The sequence below is a fragment of the Phycodurus eques genome, chromosome 7 (genome assembly GCF_024500275.1).
Source record: "Phycodurus eques isolate BA_2022a chromosome 7, UOR_Pequ_1.1, whole genome shotgun sequence".
NCBI classification, from domain to species: domain Eukaryota; kingdom Metazoa; phylum Chordata; class Actinopteri; order Syngnathiformes; family Syngnathidae; genus Phycodurus; species Phycodurus eques.
The window spans coordinates 27,825,812-27,846,207 of NC_084531.1; the positions used below are offsets into that span (position 1 = coordinate 27,825,812).

The 20,396-nt window shown below is 44.2% G+C and overlaps 1 protein-coding gene across 1 annotated transcript; it reads left to right on the forward strand.

The window, feature by feature from the left end:
* Positions 1-3,491: 3,491 nt before the first annotated feature.
* Positions 3,492-20,281, forward strand: LOC133405065 (cell adhesion molecule 2-like). The gene is made up of 8 exons (XM_061681710.1): positions 3,492-3,568; positions 4,831-4,983; positions 5,267-5,404; positions 9,578-9,736; positions 9,987-10,077; positions 10,641-10,819; positions 19,137-19,259; positions 20,163-20,281. The coding sequence occupies exons 2-8, from the start codon at positions 4,944-4,946 to the stop codon at positions 20,279-20,281; spliced, it is 849 nt and encodes a 282-aa protein (XP_061537694.1). The 5' UTR covers positions 3,492-3,568; positions 4,831-4,943.
* The last annotated feature ends 115 nt before the right edge of the window (positions 20,282-20,396 follow it).

The following is a 20,396-nucleotide window of genomic DNA, read 5'->3' on the forward strand; positions in this document are numbered from 1 at the left end:
GGCTCGGGGAGCTGATGTGAAGTAATTCAATTGCGTGGCTGCTTGTTGCTAGGCAGATTTCAATAAATTCCCCATGGGCCAATGATAATAAATTGTCATATGCCAGTCACATCCTCTCTGTCAAGTCTGTTACTATTATGATGTTGTTGTTGTTGTTGTTGTTTTTCAATACACCTTAATTTCACCATTGAATCACTACTATTGAATATAAATGACAATTTGTCACACGCGAAAGTGCGCGATGTAATTGACCTCCATGCACCGGCACTCTTCTTCTTCTTTTTCCCCATCTCCAGTTGTTTGCGCGTCATCATTCACCGCGACTAATTGGGACATTGGCGCTGGATCAGAAAAGATCAGCGAGCGAAATGGATCAGTAATTAAAACGGCCGTTACGCGCTCAATGAAAGCGGTTGACGTGCACGCCCCAACATTCATTAGCGCCGCCGAAGCGAGCGCAATCAGCCTGAGGGGGAGGCTGCGATCGCCGCCCCGAAGCGTCGACGGGGGGGGGGGGTGTTGTGTTGTGTTGTGTTGTGTTGTGTTGTGTTGTGTTGTCGCGAATGCGTCGCGCCTGACGGAAACCTCATCTCGGCTCGCTCTCGTTTGAGCACGTTGTCGACAAAAGTCGGCCTTTGGTTGGGTCATGAGTGGATTCCATATTGAAGCAATGGAAAGCAGAGTGCAACGACTGCAGCCCCCGACAGGCCATTGTATTTTTTTGTGAGAAAAATGAGACCGGGCGTCGGGACTGACATGATGGAGAACTCATTGTCAAATTCAATTTTACGTACAATAAGCTGACCCTCTAGGCGACCTTTTAGGCACTTGTGGAAACCCTTCAGTCAATAAATGTTTTGTAAATTATACATTGAATTGGACTGCAGCCCATCTAGGCAGTTGTCTTTTTACTGTATGAGAACTCCAGTGCAGCAAAAATACCCCAGCCACCTCTTTTCATGCTACATGGGAATGCACACCAATTCAATGCTTTTGGTCTTCGGTTACACACACAAAAAAAACTCGCTTCCATTTTGAATTGCAGGATTCCACTTTCCCCGAGATCGTGCGTACTCGGCGACTTAAGCACAATCGACCTCCCCAATAAATACTCACAATCATTACTTGTCGCGTTATCTACCGCTGAGAAAATAATTCTATTAAACTGGAAAAAACAATCAAGGTATTAACATCAATCAGTGGCTAAATCTCATCACAGAATATATTGCGTTAGAGAAAATATCAGCAAAACCAAAAAATCAATTACACATAGACGTAGCTAGCTGGTCAACTCTCCGCAACATGCTAAATCGAGACTCTTGATTCCTTTGCCTGGGTAGGGTGCCATTTGACAATAACTATCTTCGTAAGTGTGAAAGTAAACGTTTGCATTTTGTATTCTTTGTAGTCAAGGTTGTTGTTTTTGTTATTATTCTATTCATTTATAGATTTTTATTTTCCCACACATTTTCGATCGGTTTGCATGGTGTGAGGACACACGCATGGAGTGGGGATCTTCTTCTCTTGTCCCTGTGTTTGCGGTTCCGGCGTCTGTGGGGGCGGGACTTTCTCCCCTCCTTCCCAATCTCGGGAGTGGGGGTAGGGGGGAACCACTGGGGCGACCTCCCGGGGAGTATCGGTGGTGTGATGGTGACCCGCCCATGTTCTGTGGGTGCTGGAGCAGTGCCAGCTGGCACCCGCCTGGGTCCCCCGCTCCGGCTGCCCCCCCGTCGCTCCAAACCTCTGCTTCCTCCTCTTCTCTCTGTTTCTTGCGTCCCGCCGCGGTCGCCTCTTCCTCTTCCCCTTCCCTTGGGGGGAAGCAGAGGTGACAACTGGCCACCCGGTGGGGCCGGCGGACCGCCCGGGGTCCCTCGGTGTGGGGCGTGTCCCATCCGCCGGGCTGCTCTCGGGTGGACCCCTGGGCCCGATCCCGCCCCTCGATTGATTGAGTGAGTCTTTGTGCGTGTAAAACGGTGTCAATTCACTCGCGTGCGTCCGCAGGCACACACCCCTGGGACTCTTTCGCTGGGTGTGGGGCCACTCACTTATTGCGACAAATAACTCCCGAATATGCGAATTGCTTGGGTAACCCCTCACTCATTCTCGTCCTATAGACTTTTATAATTGGCATCGTCAATCCCACCACACTTCCGTTGTACAGTCGGGTTCACGACCCTTGTCCTGCATGCTTCTTGTCCTGTCCTTCCCTCACTACTGCCCCACGCAACACTCATATTTAATGTTTCATTGTTGTAGATAATGTAATAACTTACTTCTCTCATCCTGTTTACAATTAGTGCTTTGTCTTTTGTCTTCATTTCTCTCTCCCCCTCTAGAAAAATTGTTCTGTTGTACTCTGATTCTGTGCCGGCATAAAAGGGATACAGATCTTCCATTCTGCTTGACCTAACAGCCAAACAGGACCAAAAAAAACTCCAATCAGGTTTTTCATGTCGGTTGTTCTGCGTGGAGGTTTATTTGAACACAGTAAGCGAGCTTGTTACCGTATCGTTTAAAGAATATCACGCCCAACAACAGCTTTTGTCTGACAGAATAAAAATGTTTTTTTTTTTTTTTTTTTTTTAAGTTCTTAGTCACATTTACTGTCACACTTATCCTCGCCGAGTTTGCGCGGCACACAAAGTACTTGCATTAAATGTGAGCCGCATCTTGTATGTTTTGTTCTGGGCCGTGTGCCAGAGAATTAACCCCGCCAGGCAGATGGATTGCTGTGAATACAAGGTGTTTAATCTCATAATTCCATTTGCCAAAATGTTCACGATGATACGATTATGGCCCAAAAGAAAGAAAAAAAAAAGTACTCATGGATGTGACACACACACGCACACCTTCGTGTTTTTTTTTTTTTTTTTTTAAATTGCCTGTCCTTTCTAAACACTTTCTATCGACACTTTCTCGCGTGGGGTTGTCTAAAGAAACTGTCCAAGTGTGTTACTTTGCTAAAGAAAATTTTATATTATTTGTTGCAGGCTTTCAAGGCGGAAGCTACGGTTTCAAACCAGGCTTAGTATTTATAAAAAATAAAAATAAAAAATAAAAAAGGGTTTCAAGCCTCTGTAAGTTTTGCGACAGGGGGATCGGGTTTCAAAGTAGGTTTTCAAGACGGTTTCATAAAAAAAAAGAAAAAAAAAAAGGATAAGGTTTCGAACTAGGAAAATTGACAAACTAGGAAAGTAGACAAACGGTGGCAGTGCAAAGACGACTTCCTGAGGGGATCGGGCCTGCTGTCTGTTTACTGATTGGCCTTGGTGAGGCCTTCGTGGGGGGGGGGGGGGGGGGGTGCAAAGATGTAGCGCGCATGTACAAGGTCAGCGTCGCAGATTTACGCCTCCTACCCGAGCGCAGCGAACACTGAGCGAGCCACGGCGGCTTTCCGGGGGGAAATGAACCTTTTCATCACATTGATTTCCTCAAGCGCGCGCTAAAACAATCCTTGTCACGCGCTGACATTTGCCTCTGATTGTGACGGATCTCCGGTCCGCCGCCTCGGTCTCCCGGCTGCGGCCGATGCTAAGCCAATAGCGGGATTCCCTCGCCCGAGTGTCGTGTGAGTAATAGGTTTCTCTTACGCTAGTTTTTTTTTTTTTTTTTTTTTTTTTTTTTTTTTTTTTTTTAATGCGCTGGTGCTGCTGGCTTTCTGCACTAATGCATCACTCAGGTCCACTTGTGTTGCCACCTCGATTTGGCTCAGTACCGGAAAATCAATAGTTGGCCATGCAAACGCTTCCGTTGATGTCTAACCCCTTCTAGATGAGGATAGAATGGCGACAGGGATGTTTGGCAGAGCAAACAGATGCTGCCCCTTTTGCTCTCCAAAAGTAAAAGTCCTCTCCTGAACTTCCATCCATCCATCCGTTTTCTGAGCCGCGTCTCCTCACTAGGGTCGCGGGCGTGCCGGAGCCTATCCCAGCTGTCATCGGGCAGGAGGCGGGGTACACCCTGAACTGGTTGCCAGCCAATCGCAGGGCACATAGGAACAAACAACCATTCGCACTCACAGTCATGCCTACGGGCAATTTAGAGTCTCCAATTCATGCATGTTTTTGGGATGTGGGAGGAAACCGGAGTGCCCAGAGAAAACCCACCTCTCCTGAACTTATTAGCCTTCAATTTGGGGTTTCAAACAAAGGTCAGGGCTTCAGGTGAAGTTTTCAAACCAGGGGTAGGGTTTTCAAATTAGGGTTTCAAGGAATGGTTTAGGGTTTGAAGCCATTTGGTGGGTCACAAGTAACCCCACTTGGCCCCCGATGCGATTGGACTGTAACAGCCAAGTGTAAATGGGTTCCAAGTCGAGGTTTAGGTTTCAAATAAAGCGTTCAAGCAACGGTTTTTAGTTATACTTTGAAGTTTGAGTCAAAAGCATTTTTAGGGATGCAAGCAAGGTTTTGGGTATCAAAGTAAGGTTTTAAGCCCGGTTCAGGTTCTCAAAGTAAGGTCATGACTCCACTTGGCCCCAATGCAAATGAACTCTTAACGCACCAAAATCTAACATAGCTATTTTGTTTTATTTGCCAACTTATTAACTGTGCTGTCCTGTCAGGTTGCCACGTTTAATTAAAGAACCCCACCCTAGTGTCATTAGAATAGTTTTTTTTTCTTGAAATATATATTTGGTGTTTCTTTGCTGTAACTGTATAGTTTAGGTGCTGTGTATAACATGTGAGTGAAAAATCAATGGAACGCAAACATGTTTACCTCAATGAATATTGTAATCTCAAACGCCGGTGATATATTTGTGGATCTCGCTGATGTTTCGCGTTCCAGACGATCACTGACGTTTTCTTCCGTGTGTCGCCTTCGCCCGTGCAGCTCTTCGGGACAACCGGATCGAGCTGGTGCGAGCGTCGTGGCAGGAGCTCACCATCCGGATCAGCGACGTCGGCCTGGCCGACGAGGGCCAGTACACGTGCTCGCTATTCACCATGCCCGTCAAGACCACCAAGGCCTTCCTCACTGTCTTAGGTCAGAGTTAGAATGAGAAATAAGTGCTTCTAATAAGGTTTTATTTTTTTAATTTTACAATAAAGTAACCGATCAATATACAACCAACCTTTAAAAACAAAAGCCTAAAGTGAACACAAATAAAACGTGCATAGAGGGAGTAATTATGTTGACCAAATAAACTACAAAATTAAAAATAATAATTAAAAATGATAGTTTTTTTCGGTAAGAAAAATAATTACAATATGGCACCACTCTATATATGCGCAGCAATGAAAATATAGTTTGTGTGTTGTGTCTCCAGGAGTACCAGAACGGCCCGAGATCACAGGTTTCACCAGCCCGGCCCTGGAGGGCGAGGTCATCACCCTGACGTGCACCACGTCAGGCGGCAAGCCGGCCGCCCACATCCGGTGGTTCCGGAACGACAAGGAGGTCCAAGGTAGGCCGAGTACAGAGCAGTATCATGCCCCACTCCTCTATAACATCATATAACACCCTAAACTCAAAGAGACATTGCCATTCCACCTTTATTGGCCACGCAGGGAGGGGCGCTCATTTTATAGAAAACTAGAGGACCTATAGCATTTCCCTGAGGAACTCCTCTCCAAATTGTGTCTGACTGATTGTCAATTTGAATAGATGTATGTTTTTGATCATAGTCTATATACTTATGTATTGAGACACACCCGTAATAGAATATGATGAGCTAGAGCATTTCCCTGGGGGACTTCACTCCAAGTTGTGTCTGAGTCTCACTTTTTAAAGTGACAGTGGGACATGACCTCACTAGAAAACTAGTGGACCGAAAGGATTTGGCTGAGGAACTCCACTCCAAATTGTGTCTGATTCTCACTTTTACTGTAAAATTGACAATGGACAAAGCTCCTGAATAGAAAACTCGGGGACATAAAGCATTTCCCTGAGGCACTCCACTTTAAGTTGTGTATGATTCTCACTTTTAAAAGTAACAATGGACCGAAGTCTTGGGACACAACCTTAATTCGAAAACTTTGACTATTATTGAATTTATTACGCTGATTATACTCACTAAAGGTGACTTTCAACTTACACTCTGCTGTATATGCTTTGTGCCAACACTTTGGTACACGCTGTGTAAGCCAAAACAAGAACACCAGACTTTCAGCGACATGAAGTCACATTTGTAGCGCCTCGTCGCGTAGAAAGAAGGCTGACGAAACGATACAAGAGCAGCAGATGGTACAGCGATCACATGGAACACACAAACGGTCTGTTATAGCTTTTATCGCTTTATTATTTTCTGCAAGTTGAGAAGACACAAAAACAACAACACAACAATCTTAAAGAAAACAATGTTGTTGTTTTTTTCTCCCGGTTTTGACGCGCTCAGCTCTTTAATGTCACCCGGCCTGCTGCGGCGATGCAGCATGACAGTCGCTCTTTATTGAAGTTTTGCACTTGAAAGCGTGTTCCTGGTGGCTCCGTCTGTCTGTCTGTCTGTTTGGCTGGCTGGTCGGCGTGGCGTGATTGATGGCGGCGCGGCGAGGCTGTGAAAGCCTCGCCGCGTTGAGATGGCGCGCACGTACATTCTTGAAGGCCCGGCGAGGGGGAGCTGTCCGTCTCGGTGGCGATGACGCGCTTTTTCTTGAGCGTCTCGTCAAAAGTTGTCTCCAAACTTGAGATTTTGAACACCCCTGTGGCTATACGCTCACGGGACACTTCATTAGGTACACGTGTACATACCAAATACAAGAGTTGCGTCCAAAATTCTGCCTTTACACAGAAAAAATGGGCAGGGTTCTTTTTTTTTTTTTTTTTTTTTTTTGGAACTGGTGTGAGTAGTTTACTTTGCCCTGCATCATACTGAAAGCTTTTTCCAATATTTTGCTGTCTCTTATTTACTGACGTGACAAAGCCCAAAAGGAAGCTATGGAATTACAAGAATAAAAAATATTGCAAGAGAGGGAGAGAGAAAAAAAAGTTGTAATATTGTGAGAATAAAATTTTAATTTTTCAAGAAAAAAAAAAAAGTCCAAACATTGGGGGAAAGATTCTGAAAACAAAGTTGTAATTTTACAAGAGACAAAAGTTGTAATATTGTGATAAAAAAAAGGTTTCATATGATCAGGCTAAAGTTAGTTTTGCAAGACAAAAAGTCTTAATAGTCAGACAGAAAAACTTATTATTGTTAGAATAAATGTTACAATTTTACAAGCAAAACAGTGGTAACATTGAGAAAAGAAAAAAATGCTTAATATTGTGAGATAAAGTTAAAATCTTATGTTAAATAAGCAATAATATTGAAGAAGAAAATTGTGTAATGTATTAATACATTTGTACATTACAAAATTATTTGAAGAAAGTAGTATTGAGGGGAAAATAGGAGTAATATTGTGAGAATAAACTTAGAATAATAATAATATGCTACTATTGCCACTTATCATGAAGAATTGTTTTGTTAAGTGGAAGAAAGTGTAATGTTGAGTGAAATAAATTTAATATTGTGAGAATAAATTGTAATTTTCGAGAAAAATAAATCTGCATTTAGCCAAAAAACATCTAATACTCTGAAAATAAAGAAAAAAGTAAAAATGTAAGAGTCGTTTTAATTTTATGAGAAAAAAGATCATATCGAGACAAAAATAGATTATTGTGAGGGGAAAAGAAAAAAGTCTTATTGAGGGAAATTAGTTATAATGTTGTGGCATTAAAGCGTTTTAATTTTGAGAATAAATTGTAATTTTCGAGAAAAATAAATCTGCATTTAGCCAAAAAACATCTAATACTCTGAAAATAAAGAAAAAAGTACAAATGTAACAGTCGTTTTAATTTTATGAGAAAAAAGATCATATCGAGACAAAAATAGATTATTGTGAGGGGGAAAAAAAAGTCTTATTGAGGGAAATTAGTTATAATGTTGTGGCATTAAAGCGTTTTAATTTTGAGAATATATGTAATTTTTTTTTACAACAAATACATTGTAATAAACTGAAACGTTTTTGACAGAAAAAATGATTTGCTCTCCACAGGTTCTCAATAAGTTTGGAGTCAGGGGATGGTTTGTCGACCATTTTAATAGCAAAAGCTTCAGTAGTATATTCCAATGAGTTGGTGCGCTGAGACTGATTTTACTGCGGAGGGCACGTTTTTTTTTCGTTTCATATTATGGCAGTTAGAAACTCCACTTTTTTTGTCTTTTTTTTTTCCATTTTGATACCCCAGGTCAACGTTAAGGATCCTGCCATCTCATTTCTACAATTCCGGCCCAAAACACCTCTTCCACCTCCTTGCTGACGTCACAGCTTAAGTTCCTTGACTCACCAAAATAAAAAATAAAAAGGTCTGGCTCACACGTCGTGCGCCTCGATGGACTTTTTCGAGGCGCGCGTGCGCGCGTGGCTGTTGTCGGGCCGCTTGGGCAAACACGGCGGCTGCGAACGCGTCTCGTCGTCAAAGCCACCCGCGGAACAAAGCGAGCGACTGGAGGGCTCGACTTAAAAACTTCATTTCCATGTCAAAGTGTCAGAGAGCGGGGGGGTTGGGATGTCAATCAACGCTCCGGGATGGGAATCTTTTGTAGGCCTACTTTTAAAGGCTGTCTTTTACGCTGTGAGCACTATGTTGTGCTGTCACTCAAATTTGTCCTTGCTGTTCTTACGGCAGGTGTAATATTATTTCATCATCTGACACATTGTTGGTTTTTTTTGTTGGTTTTCCCTATCAGAGGCGTTGAGCTACAAAGCCCCCGGTGAAAATGTCACATGGTTGGTGTCAATTGGTTTGTTTGCGTCAATGTGAAGCTCTATTTCGCAAGCAACGTGGCCTCTCTTGGCACTTGCTCTGTACAATCTCTCCTCTTTTGTACAAGAAAATGAAATAGAAAGAAAACTCTTGGTGTTTCCCAGACAACAATTTTATGTTTGTGATCACAAGGGCGGCTCAATGTTTAGTTTAAGATCAGCCGCTGAAGACCTTGAATCTGCATTCCGTCCAGTATTACTGCATGCTAGATTACGATGATGCACCCAAAGTTTGGACCTCCCCAAAATCTTTAACCGTTAGGAGCGTAGTCATAACTCATAAGTCAAGGTAGCACTGTAGACTTCTCAACAGCTTTTTCATCCATATTGTGCGGCATTTGAAAAATTCAACATACAGTGAAAACTCAGATTCAGATTTTGTGACTAATCCGTTCTAAAAAGTCAGACTAAAATCGTATCATACAAAAATTGAAGCGATATTTCCCTTAGGAAATAATGAAAATCCAATTAATCCGTTCCAGACACCCAAATACATTTAAAAAATATATACATTTTATCGAGAATAACTAGAGATTAAAATACAGAAAACAATGTGAAATAAATGATTAATAAATTGGGTGAATGAACAACCTTTATTGAAGACTCTTGATGGCCTCTTGAAAAAACAAGCGGATGTACGAAAACTAGGACAGAATTTGTTAACAAATAAATCGTCGAAAACTAACCGAGGTTCACTGTACTGCTACAACTGAAATCAAACTGCTCGCCTGATCGACACATAACCACGAAGGAAGCGGGATTTCGTCTGCAGGGGCCGATACTGTCCCCAAGAGGTGCGGAGTAAGCGTTGCGTGTGTGTTGCGTTTTCACAGCCACGGCGGAGGTGAGAGCTTCGGGCAAGTCGTTCACGGTGGCGAGCAGCCTGCACTTCCAGGTGGACCGAGGCGACGACGGCGTGGCCTACACCTGCATGGTGGAGCACGTGTCTCTGTCCAACCCTTACATGACCACCGAGGTCCTGGAGGTCCACTGTGAGTCCTACACACACACCGACTGCAAACAATGGTTTAGCTTGAAGATTAGCAATGAGAAGGAAATACTAGAATTGAGATTACACGTACATCTGCGGGTTTAGTTTTTGCATTTCACCCAGGATTAGTGAGGATTAGCATGCAGGTAAGGGATTAGTAGCAAAAACCATTGGGGGGGGGGGGGGGGGGGGGGATACGAGCTGGCTGATTCCTGGAGGGCTAACTGCTCTTGTTGTGTGTGTGTTTGCAGATGCTCCCCATCTGGAGATCACACATTCGCTGATCATCCCGCAGGAGGGCCAGTACTTCAAACTGGAGTGTGTATCCAGTGGAAACCCCATGTAAGTCCTGGATGGGGTTTAGCTACTGTGTATATAACATGTGGGGGGGGGGGGCTTCAGGCACCTCTTGACTGGACATCCATAACCTTTTGATATGTACGTCTCGTTGGGCTGTGCGCGTGCCACACAAGTATACCGTAAGTGCCTTGTGAGCATTAAACATTAATTGTTTCCACCAGTGTTTTACGCGATGCTTATTAGAAAGTTAGAAACACAGGAAGTGCTATGTTAACTGTATCAATGTTGCTAACTTAAATGCGCACTTGATATCATTTATTATTATTTATTATAGGTAGCTTAAATTACCAATTTGTATTGTATTAGGTATGTGGGACTGGTTAATAAAAAGTTATTAAAATATTTTAAAATGATGATGAATAATTTTACTATTAATATAAACTGATGCCTTTTTTTTTTTTACCTCATCTACAAATGAAGTGGCCCATCTGTCTGTTTTTAAAATTCACATGTAGCATGAAAACACAAAAGTTTGCCCACCCCTGTCTTAGGCCATAGAAATAAAACACCCCATCCTCTTTTTCTGTCTTGTTCCTTCCATCCAGACCGGAGCCGGTCCTGTGGTCCAAAGATGGCGGCGAGCTTCCCGACGTGGAGCGCATGATCGTGGAAGGGCGGGAGCTCACCATCACCGCGCTGAACAAGACCGACAACGGCACGTACCGCTGCGAGGCCAGCAACCACCTGGGGACCAGCAGCGCAGAGTATATTCTCTTTGTATACGGTGAGAACACTCTCAGGATGCCACGTAGAAGTCTTTATTTTTCTTTTGTCATGCTCAATTTGACTCCATGACACTTTCAGCCACAAATCGAGTGAGAAATCTTGGCGGGATTATTGACTCGGTACTGAATTTTAAAAGTCACCTAAAAACGAATGATTTGAGTTACAAGCCCAGTCAGGAATGAATTAAACTTGCAAGTTAAAGTATCGCTCTAGTATATACTCTTTTTATACGGTGAATGTATTCTCAGGATACCATACATAAGTCATTTTTTGATACGTCACACGCAAAATAATAATGCAATCTGTTCGTTTAGCACCGTTTTGTGGCAGTCAATCAGCACGAGGGGTAATGACAACTCGGAGACCTCGCAGAGAATACGCGGCTGTAATGAATATGAAATACACTTTTTTTTTTTTTTTTAAGTTCTCTCTTTACTTGGGAGCGACAACTGTCTGGGTCTTATGTTGGTTATACCTCTAAATCATAATATCGTCACTTTAAGGCAAGATACCGGATTAGCCTAGTTAGATTACGCGAGCAAAACTCATTGATGACGACGAGTAGAACTGCGGATGACACCCAGGAAGTGACAGTCAATCCCGAGACCTCAATCCCGTCTGCGGCCGTCTCCTCGGATGGCCTCGGCCCGGAAGACTCATTTGCGGCACCCGAGAGGCAATAAATGTCATTGCCGCATCCCGATTCATCACCGGCGCCCATTATGCGCCCTAATATGCTTTATTAAGCCGAGCGAGGCAACGCGGCGTGTCGTAATTACTTGGAGATGTCGGCGAGACCGCAGCAGATGCGGCGCGGTTAAGTACACTTGAGCGATGGCTGCGTCTGATGGCTGCGGTGCAGTTTCCCTGTTAAGCAGCAGTCGGGGACAATTGGGGGTGTTTACCCCAGGGCTCCCCCTACAGTTGTGAAGTGTAACTGACTTTTAAGCACTGGCGTGAATGTAAAAAATGGCAGCAGTAAAGCCACAAATACGGCAAATAAATGTATTTATCGTCATTCGGTAGAGTGCTTCCTGTCCCGTTTTTTTTTTTTTTTTTTTTTTTAATCTAATCTGGTCCTTGAGCACAAACGTTTGTGACTTCAAAAATGAATGCCTGTAACTGCATCTTTATCCAGAATATTTGTAATATATTTTTGCCTGTTTCCAAGCTAGTAGAGCTAAGCTGATGCTAACTAGCGAACTACCCATAATTCAAAGAGTAATATGTAGCAATGATGCTAACACTAACACAGGTTTACTGGGTGGTCCACCAATATTCCCGACTTCTAATATACTGTATGTAGCCTGCTTGAGTTTTGGAACAGTCATAATTTAAAGAATATACTACAGTAACATTAGCAATGATGCTAGTGATGCTAACACAATACGAGAGGCGTCCTGGCTTGTCCACCAATAATAACAAGTAGGTGATCCAGCAACAACAAAACGATTCCTTAGTACAGCTTAGAATGCTAATGCTAGCGCATGTTAACTAGTCACAATTTAAAGAATTATTTGTCGTAATATTTTGAAAACTGGATTCCGTACGACTCATCTCTTACACTTTGAACGGTAATGTTAACAATGATGCTACTGCGAAAAATGTAAATTCCAGTGTCTGCACCTTTACCCGGATCCTTACCCAATTACTTCCTTGCATTAAAGTTTAACTAAAAATGTGTTTTACATTTTATATAGGAGTAACATTTTTGGGCAGTATATTCTTCTTAACTCTTTTCTTTTACAAGCTTTTGGAGCTACCAAGGCTAACATGAGCTAATGCTAACGAGCATCAATTTAAACAATTTTGCATGGATATTTTTTTTTTTTTTTCAGCTGCATGGCGTTGCATTCAGAATGGTGGATCTGTATGCTAGAAATTTGCACCGTACTGTACCTTTAACATCCATCCATCCATCCATTTTGTGCTTATCTGAGGTGAGGTTGCGGGGGGTAGTAGCTTTAGCAGGGACGCCCAAAACTTCCCTCTCCCCAGCCACTTCATCCAGCTCTTCTGGGTCTATCCTGGGGCGTTCCCAGGCCAGCCGAGAGACTCTCTAGCGCGTCCTGGTTCGTCCCCGGGACCTCCTGCCGGTGGGTGGTGTCCGGAACACCTCACCAGGGAGGCGTCCAGGAGGCATCCTAATCAGAAGCCCGAGCCACCTCATCTGGCTCCTCTCAATGCAGAGGATCAGCGGCCCGACTCTGAGCCCCTCCCGGATGACAGAGCTTGTCACCCGATCTCTAAGGGAGAGTCCGGACACCCTGCGGAGGAAACTCCTTTTGGCCTCTTGTATCCGCGATCTTGTTCTTTCGGTCATGACCCACAGCTCGTGACCATAGGTCAGGGTAGGAATGTAGATCGATGAGTAAATCGAGAGCTTTGCCTTTCGGCTCATCTCCTCCTTCACCACGACGGACCGATAGAGTCCGCATTACAGCAGACGCTGCACCAATCCGCCTGTCAATCTCCCGCTTCATTCTTCCCTCACTCGTGAACAAGACCCCAAGATACTACTCCACATGGGGCAGGATCTCTTTCCCGACCTGGAGAGACATCCCGACAGACCCTCCTCTCCAGAACCCCTGAACAGACCTTACCAGGAGGCTGAGGTGTGTGATCCCCCTGTTGTTGGAACACACCCTCCAGTCCATCTTCTTAAAAAGGCTGCCAATCCAGAGGCACTGTCCCCGATGTCCACGCAATGTTGCAGAGTCATGTCAACCAGGACAGCCCCACAACAACCAGAGCCTTTAGGAACTCACAGCGGATCTCATCCACAACTGGGGCCCTGCCATCGAGGAGCTTTTTAACCACTTCAGTGACCTCAACCCCAGAGATAGGCAAACCCGCCTCAGAGTCCCCAGACTCTGCTTCCTCATCGCAAGTCGTATTGGTTGAATTGAGCAGGTCTTCGAAGTATTTGGCCCACCGATTCACAACTTCCTGCTTCCCCCTCCTGATACGCCAGATGGTGGACCAGAATTTCCTCGACGCTGTTCGGAAGTCGTTCTCCATAGCATCACAAACTCCTTCCACACCTGAGTTTTTGCCTCAGCGACTACATAAGCTACGTTCCGCTTTGCCAGCTGGTACCCATCAGCTGCCTACGGGGTTGCCTCTGGACAGGGTCCCACAGGGTAAAAAGGCCCGATAGTACTTCGTCTTCAGCTTGATGGTATCCCTTACCGCTGGTGTCCACCAAAGGGGCTCGGGGATTACCACCACGACAGCAACGACCACCTTACGGCCTCAGCTCTAGTAAGCCGCCTCAACAATCGGGCGCGGAACATTGTCCACCCTGACTCACTGTTCCCCACCACATCTGGGATATGTTTGAAGTTCTGCCGAAGGTGGGAGTTGAAGCTTCTTCTGACAGGGGACTCTCCCAGACCTTCCCAACATACCTTCACAATACACTTGTGTCTATCAGGACGGACCGGCATCTTCCCACACCATCAGAGCCAACACACCACCAGGTGGTGATCAGTTGACAGCTCCGCCCCTCTCTTCACAAGAGTTTCCAAGACGTGCGGCCGCAAGTCCGAAGACACGACCACAGAGTCAATCATCGAACTGGGGCCTAGGGTGTCCTGGTGCCAAGTGCAAATGTGGACACCCTTACATGGTATTCGATTTGGACAATCCGTGACGACCACTGAAGGCCAAAAACAGAACACCACTCGGAACTGTACACCTTTAAAAGTTTAACAATATTTTTGTTGAACCAAAAATGCATTTTAAAATGTTTTATAGGGAAAATGGATATGCTACTTGAAATAATATTCAACCATTTACACCTCCAAGTTTCGGTTCTCTTTTACAAGCTTGTAGACTAAGAGATAATTAACCTAATGCTAACACATCACGAAAGATGTCCTGACTGGTCCGCCAATATCATGGATCTCTAATATTATTGGATCCGGCAACAACAGAGAGGCTATTCCCTTCTTTCCAAGCCAGTGCGGAATCGGTTTGATTTTGAAGCTTTTTTTGGGGCGGGGGGCATGATTGTTACAAAGTGTGATTTAAACAGCAAGTTTCTCCCTTTCTTAATGGAAATCCACATAGCTAACATGAGCCATTTTGAGCCTGACTCATTGTTTTTTTTTTTTTTGTAGCTTTTATTGATTTATTTATTTATTTTGCGGCTCCACCTGCCCTTGCTCGAGTCAGTCAGGTGAGGGAATCAACACAAAGCACGCACACGAGTAATTGTTGTTTGATTTTCCTCATCTTGTGCGCCTTCCCTGCTTTTTTTTGTTTTGTTTTTTTGCACTAACATTCCCACATCAGGCAATCACATTTCGTGTCCACATGCTACGCTAGCTGCACCCCGCCTCGGCCAACATGACACGGAGCGTGCGGCCGATGATGGATGAGCTAACAAAGCGAGCCGTGAACTAGAAAATAGCGTTATTTTTTTTGCGCTGCTTTTATCAAGTAGTAGCCGGACGAAGAGCACAGTGAGCATACAGTACCGATAAATGATAGAATGTGTTTGCACAGCGTATGGATAGACAGACATTTTATTCATCCAGGTTTCACTGCGAGTGAGAGGACACACTCTGCGACAATGGAATCATTGACACAGTTTGATGGTACCAATGAGTGGGAACTGTACATGTTAATGCTTTCCTTTGGTGACAAACCCAACCTGAACCGGGATAGCTCACCATTTGGCAAGCGGGTACCTATCCATCTACCTATCTACAGTATTTGTTTGTTCATCTACAGTACCTACCTATCTTCTACCATGCACAGTGTATACAACCCCAATTCCAATGAAGTTGGGACGTTGTGTTAAACAAAAATAAAAACAGAATACAATGATTTGCAAATCATGTTCAACCTATATTTAATTGAATACACTGCAAAGACAAGATATTTAATGTTCAAACTGATAAACTTTGTTTTTAGCAAATAATCATTAACTTGGAATTTTATGGCTGCAACATGTTCCAAAAAAGCTGGGACAGGGTCATGTTTACCACTGTGTTACATCACCTTTTGTTTTAACAACATTCAATAAACGTTTGGGAACTGAGGACACTAATTGTTGAAGCTTTGTAGGTGGAATTCTTTCCCATTCTTGCTTGATGTACAGCTTCAGCTGTTCAACAGTCCGGGGTCTCCGTTATCATATTTTACGCTTCATAATGTGCCACACATTTTCAATGGGAGACAGGTCTGGACTGCAGGCAGGCCAGTCTAGTACTCTTTTACTCCGAAGATACGCTGTTGTAACACGTGCAGAATGTGGTTTGGCACTGTCTTGCTGAAATAAGCAGGGGTCTCCATGAAAAAGATGTTGCTTGGATGGCAGCGTATGTTTCTCCAAAACCTGTATGTACCTTTCAGCATTAATGGTGCCTTCACAGATCAGAATCAGAATCAGAATCATCTTTATTTGCCAAGTATGTCCAAAACACACAAGGAATTTGTCTCCGGTAGTTGGAGCCGCTCTAGTACAAAAAGCAGTCAATTTACAGAACACTTTGGGGACACACATAGACATTGACAAAAAACAATTGTGCAAAAAGATGCAGAGTCCTCTAGCACTTAGAGCAGTTCGAACGACTAATATTGCAATAGTCCGGTGCAATGACCATTGTGCAAAGGGCGCTGAGACTTCAAGGAGTGTATGGGGTTTAAAGTGACGAGTAGTGCGATCATCTGGGACAATGTCGGTTGTGCAAATGTTACAGATACTCCTCAGTGTGCAAATGGAGCAGATGCTACTCTGGCATGAGTGGCCAGTATATGCAAATAGTGCAGCATGGCGAGACAACTACAGTGAGTGCACGAGTAATACATAATTGGCCCCACAGAAATGTGACAACGAACTCAAGTCAAAAAATTGCCAGCTTGTTGTAATGGAATTATAGGTTAGGTGTTTAAGAAGTTGATCGCAAGAGGGAAGAAGCTGTTGGAATGTCTACTAGTTCTAGTTTGCGTTGATCGGTAGCGCCTACCTGAGGGAAGGAGCTGGAAGAGCTGGTGACCGGGGTGCAGACGGTCCGAGAGGATTTTGCACGCCCTTGTCTTAGTTCTGGCAGCGTGCAAGTCCTCAATGGTGGGTAGGGGGGTACCGACAATCCTTTCAGCAGTTTTGATTGTCCGTTGCAGTCGGAGTTTGTCCTTTTTTGTAGCAGCACCAAACCAGACTGTGATGGAAGAACACAGGACCGATTCGATGACCGCTGTGTAGAACTGTCTCAGCAGCTCCGGTGGCAGGCTGTGCTTTCTCAGAAGCCGCAGGAAGTACATCCTCTGCTGGGCCTTTTTGAGGACGGAGTTGATGTTGTTCGCCCACTTCAGGTCCTGAGAGATTGTAATTCCCAGGAACTTGAAGGTCTCGACGGTTGACACAAGGCAGCTGGACAACGTGAGGGGCAGCTGTGGCGAAGGATGCCTCCTGAAGTCCACGATCATCTCTACCGTCTCGAGCGTGTTCAGCTCCAGGTTGTGTCGCCCGCACCGCAGCTCCAGCCGCTCCGCTTCCTGTCGATATGCAGACTCGTCACCGTCCTTGATGAGGCCGATGACAGTGGTGTCATCTGCAAACTTCAGGAGCTTGACAGTCGGGTTCGCTGAGGTGCAGTCGTTCGTGTAGAGAGAGAAGAGCAGCGGAGAGAGGACACAACCTTGGGGCGCCCCAGTGCTGATGCTGCGTGTGGATGAGGTGGCCTCCCCCCAGCCTGATCTGCTGTGTCCTGCCCGTCAGAAAGCTGTAAATCCACTGGCAGATGGCAGGTGAGACGCTGAGCTGGAGAAGCTTGGTTGAAAGGAGTTCAGGGATGATGGTGTTGAACGCTGAGCTGAAGTCCACGAACAGGATCCTCGCGTAGGTCCCTGCACTGTCGAGGTGTTCTAGGATGAAGTGCAGTCCCATGTTGACTGCATCATCCGCAGACCTGTTCGCTTGGTAGGCAAACTGCAGGGGGTCCAGCAGGGGACCTGTGACACTCTTGAGGTGGTCCAGCACGAGACGTTCAAAGGACTTCATGACCACAGATGTCAAAGCGACAGGCCTGTAGTCATTCAGACCAGAGATTGCAGGTTTCTTGGGGACTGGAATGATGGTGGAGCGTTTGAAGCAGGATGGAACTTCGCACATTTCCAAAGATCTGTTAAAGATCTGAGTGAAGACTGGAGCGAGCTGGTCCGCGCAGACTTTGAGGCAGGATGGGGACACATGGTCCGGTCCTGTTGCTTTGTTAATCTTCTGTTGTTTGAAGATGCGTCTCACTGTGTAAGTTACCCATGCCATTGGCACTAACACAGCCCCATACCATCACAGATGCTGGCTTTTGAACTTTGTGTCCATAACAGTCCAGATGGTTCTTTTCCTCTTTGGCCCAGAGGACACGACGTCCACAATTTCCAAAAACAATTTGAAATGTGGACTCGTCAGACCACAGAACACTTTTCCACTTTGCATCAGTCCATCTGAGATGAGCTCGGGCCCAGAGAAGCCGGCGGCGTTTCTGGGTGTTGTTGATAAATGGCTTTTGCTTTGCATAGTAGAGTTTCAAGTTGCACTTACGGATGTAGCGCCGAACTGTGTTTACTGACATTGGTTTTCTGAAGTGTTCCTGAGCCCAGATGGTGATATCCTTTATGTTGATGTCGGTTTTTGATGCAGTTCCGCCTGAGGGATCGAAGGTCACAGGCATTCAATGTTGGTTTTTGGCCTCGCCGCTTACATGCAGTGATTTCTCCAGATTCTCTGAACCTTTTGATGATATTATGGACCGTCGATGATGAAATTCCTAAATTCCTTGCAATTGTACGTTGAGGAACATTGTCCTGAAACTGTTCGACTATTTTCTCACACACTTGTTCACAAAGAGGTGAACCTCGCCCCATCTTTGCTTGTGAATGACTGAGCAATTCAGGGAAGCTCCTTTTCTACCCAATCATGGCACCCACCTGTTCCCAATTAGCCTGTTCACCAGTGGGATGTTCCAAAAAGGTGTTTGATGAGCATTCCTCAACCTCCTCTGTCTTTTTTGTCACCTGTCCCAGCTTTTTTGGAACGTGTTGCAGCCATAAAATTCTAAGTTAATGATTATTTGCTAAAAACAATAAAGTTTATCAGTTTGAACATTAAATATCTTCTCTGTAGTGTATTCAATTAAATATAGGTTGAACATGATTTGCAAATCATTGTATTCTGTTTTTATTTATGTTTAACACAACATCCCAACTTCATTGGAATTGGGGTTGTATATAATCAGTCTACCGATCTGCCGATTCAGATTCCAATCTACTTCTTTCTTTGCTTTCTTGGTTTCTTTGCGGCTCAGACCCCAACGCCATCGGACAGCACGGGCCTGACCACGCTCTGATCGGCGGCGTGGTAGCCGTGGTGGTCTTTATCACCTTGTGTTTGATCATCGTCCTCGGGCGCTACCTGGCCAGACATAAAGGTAAGCGCAGTGATCACTACCAACAACGCTACCGCATGTCCGTGGGAGCCTATGCAAAATTTTATTTTGGGGCCCTTTAATCCTGCCAATAATTCTGATTATGGATCATTTATGCACCTACTATAAACTCATTGTTGTAGCAGTGTTACACAAGAGTGAAATGAGGTTGATTTACACAAAATTTAAAGTGCTAAAGCACTAAGTGGGACATTGAATATCATCAAAGCCTACTAAAAGTTAAAAAACAAATCGGTATGCATTTGTAGAAGTAGCTTGACTTAAAAGCGCCCCAATTTTTTAGTTACAAGCCATCACTTTGTCGATGTAGTTTGTCAGGTCCAGTAACTCACAGAGCCATGTTCCTCCATGTTCACTCACGAGGCCACGCCCCCTTTAAAGGCACACAGTTGTTGTTGGGACTCCCGGCTTGTCACAACGTACAGTAATTAGGATTTATAAAACCAAATCAATTTCTTTACATTCTCTTTTGTTGTTTTAATAAAATACAGTGCTATTTTCCTTCACTTAAGACGTAACAAAACCAATTTGCGATTTTCTTTTAAATATTTTTTTGTGGGGAGGGCATGACTGCAACGGATTAATGGCATTTCAATGGGAAATATTGATTTGAAACAAGCTCGTAAGTCAAGACAAGGTTAAAGTATCATCTTGTCTATTATTTATAGTTTAAAAAAAAAAACTGAAATAGCAATCCGCAAAAATCATGTCGCGCAAGAAAAATAAAGGGCAATAACATAACATCACATAAAATACAGCTCTACCCCAACTGTAACCCTTACAAAAAGGGTGTTCTGTATTAAGATAGAATGAACAATAAAATGTCAAGCTAATACTTAAATAATAATGTAACTTACTAACTCACCTAAAATGTTTTCTGCCCAGGCACGTATCTTACACACGAGGCCAAAGGATCTGAAGACGCCCCCGATGCCGACACGGCCATCATCAACGCCGAAGGGAACCACGTGCACGCGGAGGAGAAGAAGGAGTACTTCATTTAGGCTGCTTTTTTTTTTTTTTTTTTTTTTTTTTACTTTTTGACAACAGACATGCAATTTGAAGCTGCCTCAGTGTTCTCTTTTTTAAATTCTTTTAAATTTGATTTTAACATCATTT

Coding starts and splice junctions, on each gene's coding strand:
- LOC133405065 (XM_061681710.1), top strand. CDS start 4,944: ATGCCCGTCAAGACCACCAAGGCCTTCCTCACTGTCTTAG. Junction 10,078..10,640: donor GTATCCAGTGGAAACCCCAT/GTAAGTCCTGGA, acceptor CCTTCCATCCAG/ACCGGAGCCGGTCCTGTGGT. Junction 10,820..19,136: donor GTATATTCTCTTTGTATACG/GTGAGAACACTC, acceptor TTTGCGGCTCAG/ACCCCAACGCCATCGGACAG.